Source organism: Gobius niger (assembly GCF_951799975.1).
Source record: "Gobius niger genome assembly, chromosome: 5".
Lineage (NCBI taxonomy): Eukaryota > Metazoa > Chordata > Actinopteri > Gobiiformes > Gobiidae > Gobius > Gobius niger.
The window spans coordinates 27,763,821-27,780,968 of NC_136856.1; the positions used below are offsets into that span (position 1 = coordinate 27,763,821).

Below are 17,148 nucleotides of genomic sequence, written 5' to 3' on the forward strand. Positions count from 1 at the left end.
CATTACCCAGATCACATGACCATTGGTGAGGGGAAGAACATAGATCGATCGGTAAATTGAGAGCTTTGCCCCGACTCAGCTCCCTCTTCACCACAACAGTCCGATAGAGCGACCGCTGTACAGCGATCTACAAATCAGATTTCTTCTTCTGAAACAGTGAAGCGGCACAATGAGCCCCCGACATCTGCAGCACAGTGGAGGGGTCACAAGATTTATATATTGACTTATTTATTTATATATGCGCCTTGCGTGGTATTGGAGTAGCCTGGCTTCAGCCATCCGTAAACTCCGGTCACTTGTCATTTCCCTACATGTTACGCCTGGGTTTGATCTCAGTGGCCGCGTTACATCGGTTGAATGTCAACCTACCATTCAGCGAGCATGGAAGGCGGGTGTTGTAGGTGACGTCAAGAATTAGCTCTTCAATCCGTTCTGGCCTGGCTCCCAAACATCCAAAAATTGAAATTGAAGCCTTGGAATGCGAAAGGAATGCCCCCAAGAGTTATGATAGAGTTATGATGGCTGCTTCACTCACTCGGGCGCATTACGTCACGACCAAACGCTATCAAAAATCAGATCCAATCGTTCACCCCTCCCACATGATAACGGAGCTTAGTGAAGATCCAGACCTGTACGAAATGAGTACGAGGGTATGGGATGGACCAGGCTATCATCGGAGTAATGTCAGCACCTCACCATGAGGTCCAAAGACAAGCGTCATCCTCACCTATTGGTTAAAATCATTACCCATTACAGTGAATAGGATTTAAACCAGGAAGTATAGTGACATAATTGCTTAACAGACGGATTGTCCTGCCAGTAATATTGTGATGCTGTACATCCTTTTATCTTTATTCTTAACCATTATGTTCCATTCCATTATATCTTCAGGGTACAGCATCAAACAAACAACCCCTTTATTAGTCAATTTTAGTCAATCCTGCCATTATTCTGTTGGCTACCCCCCCGCTGCTCACTTACAGCTCAGACAGCCTCCCATGGAGAGATAAGGAGCTCAACCTTTTATAGAATTTCCACTTCAAAAATTGCACGCTGACAGTTTCTTCCTTTTTTCTATTGAGTTGCCGGCAGCTGTCGACGATCTATATATGATTTCACATTGGCACCTGTGCTGCTGCCAAAGTGAAGGAGACGTTTGTCAGAATATTCAAAACGGAATCTTGCTACTATAGTAAAACTAACACAGCAAAGCAGTGTCAGTAATAAGTAAACATATTGAATGAGCAGTGTTTTTGTTGGCTGATCAAGTTTATGAAACCCACCACTGAAAGAAACTCCTAAAGGCTGTCCATGATGCATTCTTGTAATGAAAAAACACAGGGGTTCTCAAACTTTCAACCGAAAGGTTCTAAAAATAAAAGTCACCGAACCGTAAAGACCATTTAAAAAAAATTCTTGTACAAAATCTAAAGTGCTACAGTAAATATTTAAATCGTAAAAATGTAAAATGCATTTGTAAATGTAATAATTTCATCATCAGAGGGCATTTTAACATGAGCAAAAAATGTATAATATTGGAATTTATTCAAGAAAAAAAACAAAACACTCAATGTTCTAATGAGAGACATGACACTGTCTGCTGTCTGTGAGCTCCTTAAATGTGACACAAAGGACATTGTTGAAGTAATTGAAGTAATTGAACATCACTCAGACAGCTGGAGTTCTTTGAGAATGCACGTTCACTGATAAAGTTGTTTCCAAATGAACTTTTTCTTCATATTTGTTTAGATTTAACCAGATCATTGCAATACTTTTATTTGGTACTTACCAAATTCGAATTTTAAAAACTCCCAATTTTTCCCAAACAAATTATCTTGTTAAACCTTATATACTGTATGCGAGTGAAGTGGGATTGGTCTGTGATTTTACATCTCTATGTTTCAAAAGAGAGCTATTCATTTTCCAATAAGAGGAACAGCTCCATGAGTTGAAGGAGGGGGCTGTGCAATTAATCGAAATTCGATTACGATTTCGATTATTACACTAGACGATCACAAAAATAGCATAATCGACAAAAAACGATTATGAAGGATGCCCTCCCACTTGTCCATCCAAAGTGCAAAAAGTCTGTCCTGCGCGGTTTGTGTGAGTGCATGTGAGCGCGTCTGATCAGCTGAAACACCAGCGCACAGAACTAATATCGTACTATTATTTTTAATACCTAACTCTTGAGATAACGCCACTGTTAAGAGCTCACCTTGTGCTGAAAGGAGAACAGCTGTTTTAGAAGCCTCGATAACCTTTGCTCAGGCCCTGGTTTTGTTTAGTAGAAAAGTCTAAAACTCTTCTTCAGGAGCAGATCTCAACGGAGCTCAAAGCAAACTCTTACTATTTTATGCTGCTGTGATGATTGGTGTCCCTATAGCATTACGTGAACATATTTAAATTTTTATTGTCCAAAGAAAATGTAGTCCATAGTTGTTTTTTAAAATAATGATAAAAATGAATAATTGTTTGAATAATCGTGATTTCAATTATTACTAAAATAATCGTGATTATTATTTTTTCTATAATCGAGCAGCCCTACATATACAGTATGACCTTTATTCAATGATTTTGATAAAAACCAACAATCTCGATGGGATCTCAAGAGCTCATGGTAAGCAGCTGTGTTAAAAGAGTAACGCCTTTCCATCAGACTGTGCACCTCTATTTATGTTGTCCCGACAAGTGTATGTAAACATCTGGTTCCCACTGTATGAAGACGCACACGTTTTCTCCCCTCTTAAGAAGGTTTCATTTTTATCCATCACCACAAATCCTAATTTGATATGTCAACCTAAGGCTTGCATTCTTCTTGAAATCTTGAAACGCAGTATTCACTATAAAACTACAAATTTGCAAATAGATCGAAATAATAAACCTGCAGTTTGCTTCAGCTGCCTACACACATCAAGCCTACGGTGTTATGTTTTCTTCCTCATTAAAATGTATTGGAAAAGAGCTTCAATCTGGTCTCTGATGCACAACTATTGAAAACACGTCAGTGCTGGACGGGTCGAAACCGCCACTGAAGAAATCAAATAAAAAGAAAAAGTAATCTATTTCACAGAGAAAAGATTCTTCCGTGACCAATTGTCTGACTCAAGGACGTAATTACATGTCCACATGATGTGAATCTCAATGAAACATGCATGAAGATCCCTGTAAAGCTTCCCCTACCAAGTATGTGATTCAATAGCCGTTCATTGCTCGCTGTTGTGGCTTCATCAGTGGGCATTCGATATGATTTATTTATGTCCACACACATGTGGTGACAGTCGGACTCAGGACCCACTTGTTAATTGACCTTGCCTGTCGGAATAATGATAATTTATTACTTAACGCGCGTGGAAAAGGGCATTTATTACGTGAACATTACTTGAGACTTGTTGTTTCATCTATTAGTATTATAGGCCTTATATAATAATTGATTCAGGCTTTTAAGGCAAGACACGACAGGTGAAAATAGACCAAACACCCCCTTCCTTTGCAATGCTAATTTTATTACTTTCAGACTGATAGTGAGCCGGAGATTTCCAGGAAATAGCTCCAGGAAAAAATCTCCTGCATACTGTCTTATTTGCAACTCAAGATTAACCGCTCTGTGCTGCCCGGGGCCCAGGATACGGCAGCCCTCACTCCAAAGAACCTTAGTCTGCTCAGAAGGTGGAGGCGACTTCTTGTACAGGGTGTAAGTTTGTGGGACCAGTCCAGTTTATTGTTGAGGTGAACACCCAGGTACTTGAAACTAAAATAAATGTAATTCTAAATGGAACTATTATGTTCATTGCTAACCATCTGAAAGGAATTAGTGATGCACGATAATGCCAATTTGAACCGATAATTCCGCATGTCCCGATACCGATAACCGATAATGACACCGATAATTATGTATATATATTTGCACTTTATTTTGTGACAAGAACTCAATGTAACAGTTCTGCCCAAAATGTATTAACTCTACCAAGCAATATACAAGTGTATAAATATAAATCAAAAAATGAGTTTTACTTTGGGTTTGGGTCTCCACCTTTTTCTAAAGCTCTGTTTTTTTACAGTTCCATCATGAGCAGGTCTGACTCTGTTCATCTGTGTCACATCTTATTAAAAAAAAAAAAGAATATTACCACTGCTACTTCCTTCCCAGTATTTTTGTTTTTGTTGACATCATACTAATGAATTCTTATTTACAATACTGGAATATAGACAGTATTACAGTATTTCACTGAGTCTAGAGGCGTCTCTGACATGAGAGAGAAGTGATGCCAAATCTGTGACAGATTCAAGTTTGACTAATAATACGATACTACAGCACAAAAACAAGACTCTCTGCTGCATTGGGCTCATTTATGCATTTGTGACGAGCATCGCGGCTCATTTCATCAATGTAAAACTTCTCTCGTTCATAGCGCTTCAATCGCGGGGCTATCGTGTTTATTTGATCAGAAATACGAAGATAATACATGGGTTCAGGCCCCGCTCTGTTCCAGTAACTTACGTGAGCGGGTCCGCGGTTCACATTTCCTCGTCTTTTTCTCATTTTGTTGCTGTGCTAATGTTGAAGTGACTTCGATGTAAAAAGTCTAGAAACTCTTGCCTCACGGAGAGCGCCTGCACAGCTGTTTCCCTGGAATACTCGTCATATTTTTCAGCTAAAACTGTGCAGAAGTCGGCCGTGGAGAGCGTATATCTGCTGCTGTAAACGTGCTGTCCTGAGTCTGCAGCAGCTCCGGGCTTCAATGTAATTTGAGCTCATAATTATCGGGCCTAATTATCGTCAAAAAATTTTTTTATCGGCTTTATCGGGGATGGCGCCAAAATGCCGATAAATGACGATGATTATCGGCGGCCGATATTATCGTGCATCCCTAAAAGGAATATATTAATGGTCACCTTTGTTACTTGCTTTCATAGACATCATGCATGAAATAGTAGCTGTAGTTGTTCTTGGTTTCTGGTAATTATATGAACAGTTTGGTCTGTGTTAATAAGCCGCTTTGAAATGTAACAAGTTCTTCTTTTGTCAATGAAGCTGATAAGATCAGATAAGATCAGATAAGATCAGATAAGATAAGATAAGATAAGATAAGATAAGATAAGATAAGATAAGATAAGATAAGATAAGATAAGATAAGATAAGATAAGATAAGATAAACCTTTATTGATCTCATAAAGGAGAAATTCACTTGTTACATTCGGCGTTCAAGAAGATCACTCAGATCACAGTATGATGCTAGCAGTATGATTAATAATGTAATTACAATAGGATAATGTTAATTTATTAACGGGTACGTTGTGTGTATGTGTACATGCTGCGGGGATCGTGCATGCGAATGATAACGGTTTCTTTATGCAGCTTTATTATTCATAATTAGTGTCACTCATGTGCAGTGCATGAGTTTCAGTCATGTAATCTTCCTGAATGTGAATGCCATCTTGAAAATGGCCATTTCTACCATGATCAGATACTGCGAGTGTATATAATCCTTTTTTTGCTGTTGTTTCTTTGCTGTTGTTTTGTTCCTTTTGTACTATGTTTCTTTGTACTAGGGCTGGGCGATACATCAAATTAATTCAATTCATTTATGCTTTTCAAAACAGACGATTTGGAAAATGGCAAAATCGTAAAATCGTGTCCGCCGTTCCATGTCCGCCTGACAAGCGCCGTGCTGTTGATTTAACAGCATTTCAGGCGCTCCGTAGGGGCTATTTTTGAAAATGACACCAGTGGAACCAGCCGGCGACTTTCCAGCGATCTCTGCTGCTTTACAAAGGCCATGTGTTGTGTTTTCGCTGTGCACGATGGAGTTTTCTTCGCTAAAACAAAGTTTCCCGCGGTCTACTTCTCTCCCCTTCTCTCACGCTGAGCCATGTGCTGAGCTGCTGCTGCATTTAACTCCGCCCCTTTCCCCTTGAGTCTCCATGGAGACAGTTGTCAATCACAGCTGAGCTCCAGGATGATAAAACTAAAGGCTTGTTAAGAAGTTTTGCTTTTGAGAGCAGACGAAGAATAATTAAAACAGAAATAACATTTTAATCGGCCTTATCGTAGGCTAAATTATGAATCTTAATATTAATGAGAAGAACTCCTAGCAACTATCTTCATATGAAAGATCAGGAGACCTTTTTTAGTTTTTTTCCAATCAAATCGAAAATTGAGATTTTTTTTTTGCCCATATCGCCCAGCCCTATTGTGTACTATCCTGAAATGAGAATTTTTATTGCATTGAGTTTGGGGCTGGGCACTCACATGCTTCTTGCTTCAGCCCTCTCCTTTTGAGCAGAATGTTTACTTCTCAAATAAAACACAGACTTACACGGAAGTTATAGTTTTGCAAAATAATATGAAAATGTGTACCCACGATAAATGAGATCTCCCCTTGTATCATTGCAGCGTGTGGACAGGGAGTGAGGGGCGTGGGTGATGAGGGAAAGTCTGGTCTGGTCAGGTCAGGCGCAGACCAGGGTTCACTATTGACACCTAATGACAAACATATTTCATAGAGAATATTTTAGTGGCTTTAAACGAAAGAAAAGGGAGCGATCACACACACATATGCATTTACTGTCGGCTGTATTCACGTAGTACAGTTTATTGTCACAATGGAGGCCTTGGTCAAAACTCCCTTGATAGAAAAGATTAAGTTTGAAGAGGCCGGAGGAAAGCACAGCAGAACAGAATGCATTGGTAATAATAAAGTTGCCCTGCCTTGCACATTGTAAAAACTGAATTACGTACTTTATCATCCGACTACGGCTTCCGACAATTTAGCTGTGTGAGGGCAGTTTTTACGCTTCTTTCTTCATGGTAGTGATTGGAGATTTCACTTTAGCAGTGGCGGAACGATTGGACTGTAATCTTCATCATTTTCTCCGACAGATATTGCATCACCTTAGTGCATTGTCAAAAAAATAAAATAAAGGCATTGCTGGATTTGAGACGGCGTCACCAGAATCCATAGTCTTGTGTTGTCGTCTGAAAGGATGGCAGCCAAAATGTTGCTTGTTAGAATCTGTTGTTAATCTGTATTTTGAGGTGAGCTTGGGTAAATGTTGTACATTTATTTGAGCATAAATACAGGGACTGAGCCCAAGAAGAAAGAAGAAAGAGTTACTGGCTCCTATCATGGGGTCTAGAATCTGGAGAGAAAAGATACATGATGTTGTCAGTGCAAGTGCAATGTTCGTAATTGTGTTCATTCCAGAGTTACACTGGTCTCATGTTCCCCTCTGCCTTCTAATGAACACGCTGTGGGAAACACAGAAGTCATCAGCACTGCTCTCTTGTCATCAAGTCTGGTGTACACTGTGCAACTTTGGCCATCTGAAACCAGACTCCTCATCGTGGGATGAAATGTCATGTGGTAGGCTGTGTGGCAGGGACATCACAGTGCTGCAGTAATATCCATATATATTTCTGGATGCTGTAGCCCAAAGATGTCCCTGTCTCACACTATCCAGAAATGGAAGTTTCGTTGCGTAATTAAACCGAAATGGACTATCATTTGTTGTTGATTATCCCGAATGTTTCCTGTTGGCAGGGGTGTAGTGGGACCTCATTTTGGCTCAGGAGTTTTATGATTTAAACCGGCCCACATACGATCGGAGATGTTTTGATAATTTAAAGAGCATAGGATTGGTTCCAACACTTTCTCTCTTCACCCACTACACACATAATTTTGGCCTGACACAATCAGCTTTGAGTTATGCAAAAGAAAATATATACTGTACATTATATATTTTTGCCTTTATATACATTGGTTTGCGATTGCTTTGTAGGGGAAACCAGAGTTCCTGGAGGAAACCTGCGCAGACACTGGGAGAACATGCAAACTCCGCACAGAAAGGGAGTCGAACCCGGGACCTTCTTGCTGTGAAGCACGAGCGCTAACTGCTGACTTACCGTGCCGTTTCATTCTGTCTTTTTTCTGCCCGCTGATTTGCTCACGCAGACACTGTGCTAATCTGAAGTCCTTAACAGGGCACATTTAACATACACAATAAAATACATAACGAAAAGCAATTTACATACAAGTGCAATATACAAATAAGTGTGCAATATTGTCATGTTACAGTATTTAGCAGCGTTATTTAAAGTACAGAAATACATGAAGTGCAACAGTTTTTTTTTTGAAAAAAGTGATTGAGAGAAGGCAGACTTTCTTTTCGGAACGTTGCAGTCACCCCTGGATACAGACCTTTAGTTTATTAGGGTCATGCCACTGTAATTTGCTAAGCTAGTGGCTTTGAGCTAAAGTGGTGTTGTTATCTCCTATCTACCTGTGTCCTGAACCAGGCATGGGCTAAAAGTATATTTCTCTCGGGGCCAAAATAAATGGAAGTTTCATTTTCATTTATTTATTTAATATGGACATAGCAATTACATTGAACGAACCAGATGCATTGTTTAATGTGTTATAGCACATGTGCTAATTTTCAACACCTGTCCATAGAGCTTTTAGGTTTCAAAGATAAAACACATTACAAAACAAGGTTACAATAAAACAGATTATTAAACTAGAAAAGGCACATTTTACACATGTGAACACCTTTGGGCTGATTTGAGCCACTGTTTGAGCTTTCTGGTAAAGATGTCAACGTTAGTCTGCAGTTTCAGAGCAGTGGGGAAAGAGTTCCACAGTGTAGCCCCTCTGAAGGAGCAGCTCGACTGTCCAAAAGATTTTCTAAATTTTGGGAGCTCACAATCCCCGTTAACTGAGGCTCTGGTGGAAGGTCTGAGAGAACCTGACACCTCACCATGAGGCCAGAGAACAGAGGTGACACACAGTTGTTCAGACATTTAAAAGTCAATTTCAGTACACTAAAATTGACAAGTTTTCAAAAGTAAAAAGCTTGTGCTTTTGTGTGATATCACAATGATGCCTCTTAAAGGGTTCTTGTCAAATATCTTAATTGCCTGTTTATACAGAGAAGTGACTGGTTTCAGAGTGGACGCTGATGTTTGTGACTGTGATGTAATGCAGTATGACAAATGTGAAAAAACCATTGCATGCATTGCATATACAATAAAGCCGCGTGGTGTGATAATTCTCTTCTTACAAAACGAAAACAGTTCAGATTAGATTTGACTTTCCTGCAGACGTTAGTGACTTGACTTTGAAACTTTTGGTGTTCATCTAAGATTATGCCCAAGTATTTTGTTTCATGAACCTCCTGAACGGGTTCATGTTCTAACTGAACCTCACAGGTGCTGTCAGAGGACCTCCGGCTGATGGAGAAACACATTGAGAATGTTTTCTTGTAGTGTATTGCCGGGGTCCATAAACAAAAGCTCCAGTAAAATATGAAATAATTGGGAAAATACTATTAATTCTTAAAATAATAATACTAATCATAATAGCAATAATGATAGTAAAATAGTAATAGTCAAAACTTTTTTCAATAAATAAATAATAATGAGCCCGAATAGACAAAAAGAGGCAAAAATGTTAATGGCCTGTAAAGGTATTATAATCGTCCAAAAGTCCAACGTCTTTAAAAGTTGCAGGTGCCCTCTGAACTGAGCTGTGGAGGAGTTTGCAATTCCAAACAGTGACTCCTTGGGCAATCTGCGATACGTTCAAGGACGCACAATCCTTGAATAAAGCTATAGAGCAAAACGACTGCTGCATGAGTCATAAAATGTAAAATTTGCAATAGTTGCATCCACAGATCCGGAGAGGCAGGGTGTTTGTTTTGACGGGGATTGATAGGGGGCCTGAATAGGGGGCACTCTTTCCAATATTCTAATTGCAACCGTACGAATCGTAACTATGCTTCGCTTGCAATTTAATGTCAATCCTCTGATGCAAGGGTGTTTTTTCTTTGTTCTTTTCCAGGAGACAATAACGGATGGCCCCATTTGTTTGACAAGTACTTTGGGATGCCGAGCAACACAGCGGGCACCAGGTCGAGCATGTGCTGTAAGTATGACTGGAAATTATATCACCAGCATGACCGGCTTTCATCGTAAGCCCCGAAGCAGTTTCTGATCTTGTTTCAATGTGTGTAGATGTAGAAACGCATTTAGTCACCCTTTTCAATTCTTATTTTAATACATTTTGCCCGCTAGCGATATTTCCAGGAAGTATCTGCAACAGCACGGCGCATCGGCCAATTTCCCACTCGTGTTCTTTCCGAAATATTGACATATTTGGTGTGATGCTGTAAGCCAAATACAGTCAGGGTCATGGTCAAGACGGGAGAAGTACATACAGGCGCATGCGCATATACTGTGGACTGTTGGACCCAAAGTAGAACAGTTTGGGAGGAACACACGGCATCATGTGTGGAGGACATATGGAACAGCACATCAACATCAAAACTCTATGCTCACTGTGAAGGAGGGTGCAGGAGAATCATGGAGTGGGGCTGTTTTGTTGCCTCAGGGTCTGGACAACGTGCTGTCATCAATAGAAGAATTTATCACGATATTTTGCAAAAAAACCTGAGACCTTCACAACAGCATGTGAATAAGTAAGTGAACCCCTGCATTAAATAGCTGCCGATCCTTCTTTAGCAGCAATAACTGCTTTTCTGTAGTTGCAGATTAGACGCTCACAACGATCAGGATGAATCTTGGACCATTCCATCTTGCAGTTCAGTGAGATTCAGGCAGTGTACTTACTTATCCCACTCTCTCCTCAATCAATCAATCAATCAAATTGTATTTATAGAGCCCTTTACAACACTCAAGGCGACCAAAGTGCTTTACAATAAAACCACATAAAATCCATTAAAAACATTTATACAACCAAACAATAAAACAGATAAAATGTACTAAAAATGTCGCCGTGCTACTTAGTATTAAAAGCCAGTCTGAATAAATGTGTCTTGAGCCTGGATTTAAAAAGGCCAAAGTCAGTGATGGTGCAAATCAGGGGGCAGCTTATTCCAGAGTCTGGGTCCAGCTGCTGAAAAGGACCGATCACCCCAGTGCTTGTACTTAGTCCTGGGCACTTCCAGCAAGAGCTGGTTTGACGACCTCAAGGATCTGCCCGAGTCACGAACAGTTAAAAGTTCAGACAAGTACGAAGGGGCAAGACCATTGAGGGCTCCTGTGAATGTTTACATGTTATGGCCAATAAAAATATGATCAAATGTAAATGTTTGGGCGGTGTTAGTTTAAGCAGACACTGTTTAATCATTCTTGTGTTTTGGATGAAGATCAGACGACATTTAGTGACCAATTTCGGCAGAAATTTGAAAAATTCCAGACGGTGTACTTATTTTTACTCTGCATTGTATATCCATTATCAACAAAATAAAACCATGAATTTAAACATGGCCATTTTTATGCATAAAATCCCTTATTTTTTATATGAAAACATAAAATGACAATCAGTAATCAACAGCAAAGGCTTCAGATTGATTAATTGAAAGAAAGACTGCAGCGTCCCGACTTAATTGTAAAGATTGATTATGCTATGAAGTATGAAGCAGCATACCTTGCCATCATCATGTTGTTGACAAGTGTGTTGTGGAGGACATACCGGCCCTCATTCATCAACAATGTGTACAACAATGGTGTATGTGTAGGTGTGTTATACGCCAGAAGGCGTCCGGCATTTATGAACCTGTGCTTTCCGCTCCAATCTTGCCGCTTGAACGACCAGCTGCTGGTAAATGTCATGGAGAAATTCTGGCGTCATTTGAATGACTCGCCCAAAAATAGTCATGTATCAGGAGGCCTCACCCACAGGTTTTACGGCACACACGCACGAAACATGGCAAAAGATTTATATAACCAGGAAATGATACATTTCAACACAACAGAAATGATATGGTTTGTGCATTAGGAAGATTACAGAATCTGTCAGTAACCCACATTAACCTTATAGCCAATCCAAGATCACATTTGCTAAATAAATGTGGGAGGGAACAGGTGTGCACAGAGCTGGCAGCTGATCAGAATGTAATGAACCTGTCCGGACCGAAGACAGCTGTTCTTCGATCATCCCCCTCACCAGAACCTGTGCACGCCGCTCAAACCTGGACCTTACAAACCCGTCCGGACCGAAGAAAGCTGTGGTGCTGTCGAAGGATTTGCTTGATGCCTGGGCTACTCGCGAGCATGGAATACAGCCCCCACACACGGCGCTCAAACCAGCCAAAACATGGACCAGGGCCTCGCTCAGACCCAGGTACACGGCAGCGGCCATGGGTGTGAGGCGGGCGAGCCACATGTTTGCAATACGGCTACAGCGGTCTTTTGTGTTTAGAACAAAAATACAAAAGACACCGTGGCCCCTTTTCCGGGTTCTAATGTTTCTGGTCCGGGCTGAGCCTCTGCGCTCGGACCCGTGGCGTGGCGGAGCATGTTGCTGCAGCGCAAAACACTGAATCAAAGTCTGTCCATAAATATTAACGCTGACGCCTAGTTTCATGTTTAAAGCAACAATGAGGATTATATGCAATGTGGCAATGCAATCCATACTGTTTTCCTGCACTGTTTAGAGTTGAAATTGGTGTATATTGTACACCACCTCCTGATTTGGTGTAGGATTTGAGCGCACCGTACGCACATGTCCATATTGATTAATGGCAAAACACACAGTGATTTTTCGTACACATCACATACACCGTGCGCAATTTTGATAAATGAGGGCCACTATATGTAAAACCTGCCACGCAGTACTGCCCAACAGCCTGTGGATTTAAAGAAATGAGGAAGGAAGGAATCTGTCAGCAGGATGGATTTTCATGAGGCAGCAGTGAAGGAAAGTCCTCAGTTTTGGCTTCACATTTTACACTGTTACTGTGTCTGGGTTCATAATGAGTGTTTGATGAATCCAGTGTCGAAACATACGGCTTGTTGAGTTGCACTGAATGGTGTTGCTGTGCACGCGCAGAACTATTGGCACATTTTCCAACTTGCATTTTTCATTTATAACTGATAATAATAATAAGATAATCAAAGTACCTTAATGGTATGCAGGAGGATTTTCCCGAATTTTAGGAAAGAACCGCCCTCTCCACTTTAAAAAAAAAATGCGCATGCTCTACGCTCAACGCTCTACCTGCCTCCGAGGAGGAAGAATCTCCCAGTCTTGTTTCTCTCTTCTGAAGCCTTTCTCTTCTTCTCATACACTTCAAAGACACTTTTTCTCTTGCGACCCTCTGCCATTTTCAAACGACTCGGTGCGTTCTGCGAGCAGCAATGAATGGCTAACGGCGTAACTCACATAGGCCTGAAAGTGCGCATGTGCAGAAATCAACAAGGGGCAAGCACGCACGACAGCCTTACATAGGCATATCACCAGAATGATTGACAATTAGGAGGACCAATCGTCTTGATGATCCACCCGGAAATAGAACATCCTCCGCTATACCTTTAAGGCTAGGGTTAGGCTTAAATCCTGTAAAATCCTGTAATAAATAATTAGCGCATATTACACGTGAAACTAGCATTTGGAGCATGCACAGTGGAACTTTCAGTGTCGCTCGACAAAGCAGTGCATCTCGACGTGACACCGGCATAGACGCCACCACCCATCTGCTGATGTCATGAGGTGGTTGTTGTTCTCACAGGTAACATGTGTAAAACAAGTAACAAACTGTCAATTAAGCACAAGATCATAAAAACGATTTACAATCAGTTCAAGAATAACATGCACACTCTTAGTATAGGCTCTCAGAGAGCACAGATTGAAAGGAGCTCATGGGAATGTGTTTCTGAAGCTGGAGAGAGATTTGAAGCAGCGTCGGAGAAACTGTTCTACCTGGTTAGTGTGGATTCTTGGAACAGAGGGAAGAAGTTGCTGTGAGTAGCAGGACTTGCACCCATTATGGCCTTAAAGATGAAGATCAGCCAGTGCTTCTGTCTCCTGATTCGCTCCTGGTTGAGCAAAGGCCATGAGAACAAAAAGTACAGCTCACAGTGATGGGTCCTGTACGTGGAGTGGGTGATGAAGCGCAGTATGAACTGAATGTGGAGCGCATTAAGAGACTGCGTTTATTTACAGAATGTCCCCATAGTCCAGAACCGGGAGGAAGATGGTCTGTTCAAAAGCCCAGCAAAGCTTTCAGCTTTTTTCAGCAGATATTCGATGCGAGTTGTGAAGGACAGTTTATCATCAATCCCTCCACACACCCAGATATTTATAACAAGTTGTCTCACTTCCCCATGTGCCAGTAGAGGATGGCTTCAGGTCTGTAGTATACTCTTTCAAGTTTCTCTTTCATTGAAGTATAGTAACTGGCCATGAGTGCCCTGAAGGTGTTGACGGAATGAATGAGCGTCTTACTCCAAGTTTTCTGTTTAGAATTCTGAGCATGGATGGGGGTAATTGTAGTATAATTCCGCTTTTCAATCGTGTCATATGGGGTTTACATCGATCTGTTGACCTCCTGGCAAACTGTGTGCAGGGAGGCACTTCAGCACAGACAATGAAAAAGTGAAGCCGCACGAACCCAGTTTATCTGTATTCCATGTTTTCCTCACTGATCCCTATAGCACTCTTTGACAAGCTGCTTGGGAGAGAGCGAACCAAACAGAATCATTGGTATTGCACACGTTCATTGACCACTGCTTTATATCAATTTGCTTTTGGCAAATGAGATTAGCCTATTAAGATCAACATGTCGAAAGCTCATTTCTCCGTATAAATCTTTTTGTAGAGTTATAGGACTCCAGATACCAATTAAATTGCACTCGTGTACGGGGTGCGGGTGTTTTCAAGGCCGTGCAAGGATGTTATATCGCCTTTGCAGCATTCTAATAACACTGAGATGCGCCCGAAACGTGGGGCAATTCGAGTTTGTAAATTCCTCCATATAGCTCCACCAATTGTAATAAAACGTACAAACGGTGGTGTACATTTGTCTTTGGTTTCACATTCAAATTTCAATGATTTCAATGTCAAATAAATAAATCAGAACATTGAACATTTTTAGCGTTTAAAATAAAACTAAGCTTTTCCATGTCTTGGCCATGGCACAGTATGGCTTAGTAGTGTATATACTGGAGGATTAAAAACAATTTTATTAACCATTGGGAAAATTGCTGCATTACTTTGTATCCCACTTGACAGGAGTTTGGGAAAGTGTGACAAAGTGCAGCCTGTAGCCTCGTCCGTTAACTTAGCCTACTGTTACTGCTAACAACAAGCAGCTTTCATTCTAAATGACTAAAAAAAACACCAAGAAAAGGTAAGAGGACAGAACTAATTTGCTATCTACCTTGTGGGTTCTCTCCCCTCCTCTGGGCTGCTCCTTGTGTGCGTGTCTCCCTTGTGTGTGTGGCGGTGCTCACCTCTAGCATCACGTCATCATTGTGCATGCACCCGGCTGAGCCTGTACTTTATTCAGATTAATACAATATTTTCTCTTAATGACGTGCGGTATGAAGCTGAAATGTAAACAATGAGACTACGATTAATTCCCTTGGTATTAGCAAAGTAACTGTATTCTAAATACCCTCTGATTAAAGAGTGACTGTACCGGAATACAGTTACTCAAAATTTGTATTATAAATACGTAACGGAAGGAGGGTTTTCCGTTCCTCCCTAACACTGATCACAAATGAACCTGAATGGCCTTATTTTAAGCCTAAGTCACAACCGGACGTACGACTTTATGGCCGTGCAATTTTTGCAGTTTCCCAAATCGCTGCGTTTATTTTATTTTATTTTTTTGTGAAGGCTTTGAATAAAGGTTGCAAGAACTGCACACTATCTGTACATTGTGTCCCATCCGTTAATCCCCTGGCAATTTGGAGGGGTATATATACTTCAACATACTTTGACCACATTCTCCCTGTAAAAATGGCGATCTCTCCGCAAAAACTTGGTCTCCTATAGTTACCGTTTAGCGAAGGAACAAGAAGAAGCTATACTTCCATATAATTCGCACAAGACACCACAAACCAAGACCAAGGCGGTGGTGGGTACGTCCTTTTATACAGAGAAGGCACATGTTTGAGCAGTATCAAACATTTTTACCTTTTTCTCTGATCCCTCTCTTACACCTGTTCTTGCCTTCCCTCTTCCCCTCGACATATTGCAAAAACGTTTTACAAATGGCCATAGGCACCTCTGAACCAAGTTGGCCATTTTATACTCACTACTGCCACCTCAGGTCACACGTGTAACTGCACCTTCTATATTTAGGCCCAATCTCAATTCTCTTTTCTACCCCTACCCTAGCCCTAGCCCTTGCTCTTTCCCTACACCCTAAAACCAAGGGCGAGGGTTGAAAAGACCGCCCTAAGAAATGGGACAGCCCTCCACTTGACTGCATTTACTATTCACACAGATGATTAAGGTTATGTAAGCCTATCTGTCTCTATAGCTTGTTTCTACTGAAACAGTTAATCACTTGACTGATACTGTTTTGTAACACCTAAACAACAGGACAACAGATTTTCATCTGTTTCTGCTTCATCCGGCGCTACATGCTTCTTCCCCCGTCCGCTGTGGCTGCAGCCAGAGCTGCGAGAGATCAGCCGCTCCGCTGGTGTAGCGCACTCAGCGGGGATGAGCAGAGGTAGACCCGCTCGCAGTGCGCTCAGGGCGGGGACCGGCACCCGCAGCCTCCGCTCTGAGCCCCGGGCCTGAACGGGGGCTGCCGAGGTGCGCTCAGACCAGGGACAGACAGCCTCGGACCCGGGCTCAGAGCACACGGGGAGACAGACAGCGGGGAGACAGCGGGTGCAGCAGCGATGTTGTCATGGCATAGCGACGTATCGAAAGTTTGAAAAGAAATGGCAAAAGTCGCCAATACAGCGCAAATAAACGGAGCATTTGCAGCAGCAAAACAAAAACGTAGAACTGACACGTTTAACGCAGTAGACTGTTCTAATTGTTACACAAAGCGAATAAAGTCATGAATGAAGCGTTCTGCAACTTTATAAATGTTGTAAGAGTGCTTGTGATGATGTTTGTGAATTCATTTCACAGCTTATTTCCATGTTTTGTTAAACTCCTCCTACCCCTTCGTCTGAAGTGTGCATCAGAAAAACCCTCGCTTGAAGGGCTATGTGGCGCTCTCCCTCACCCCTACCCCTCACCACAAAATAGAATTGGACCCCTTCGTCTCTTGTGAACGCGCAAAACGAAGGGAAAGGGCTGAACGGAGGGCTAAGGGGTAGAATTGAGATTGGGCCTAAGCTTGTGCATGACGGCACTTCGGACCCGAATTAACACC

At 41.5% G+C, this 17,148-nt stretch overlaps 1 protein-coding gene across 1 annotated transcript in view; it reads left to right on the plus strand.

Annotated features, from left to right (window-relative positions):
- rxfp1 (relaxin family peptide receptor 1) overlaps positions 1-17,148 on the plus strand; it is a 139,420-nt gene that overhangs the window by 60,920 nt on the left and 61,352 nt on the right. The window contains exon 3 of the mRNA XM_079557269.1: positions 9,843-9,926. Coding sequence (XP_079413395.1) covers positions 9,843-9,926 — 84 coding nt within the window. The remainder of the gene's footprint in view (positions 1-9,842; positions 9,927-17,148) is intronic.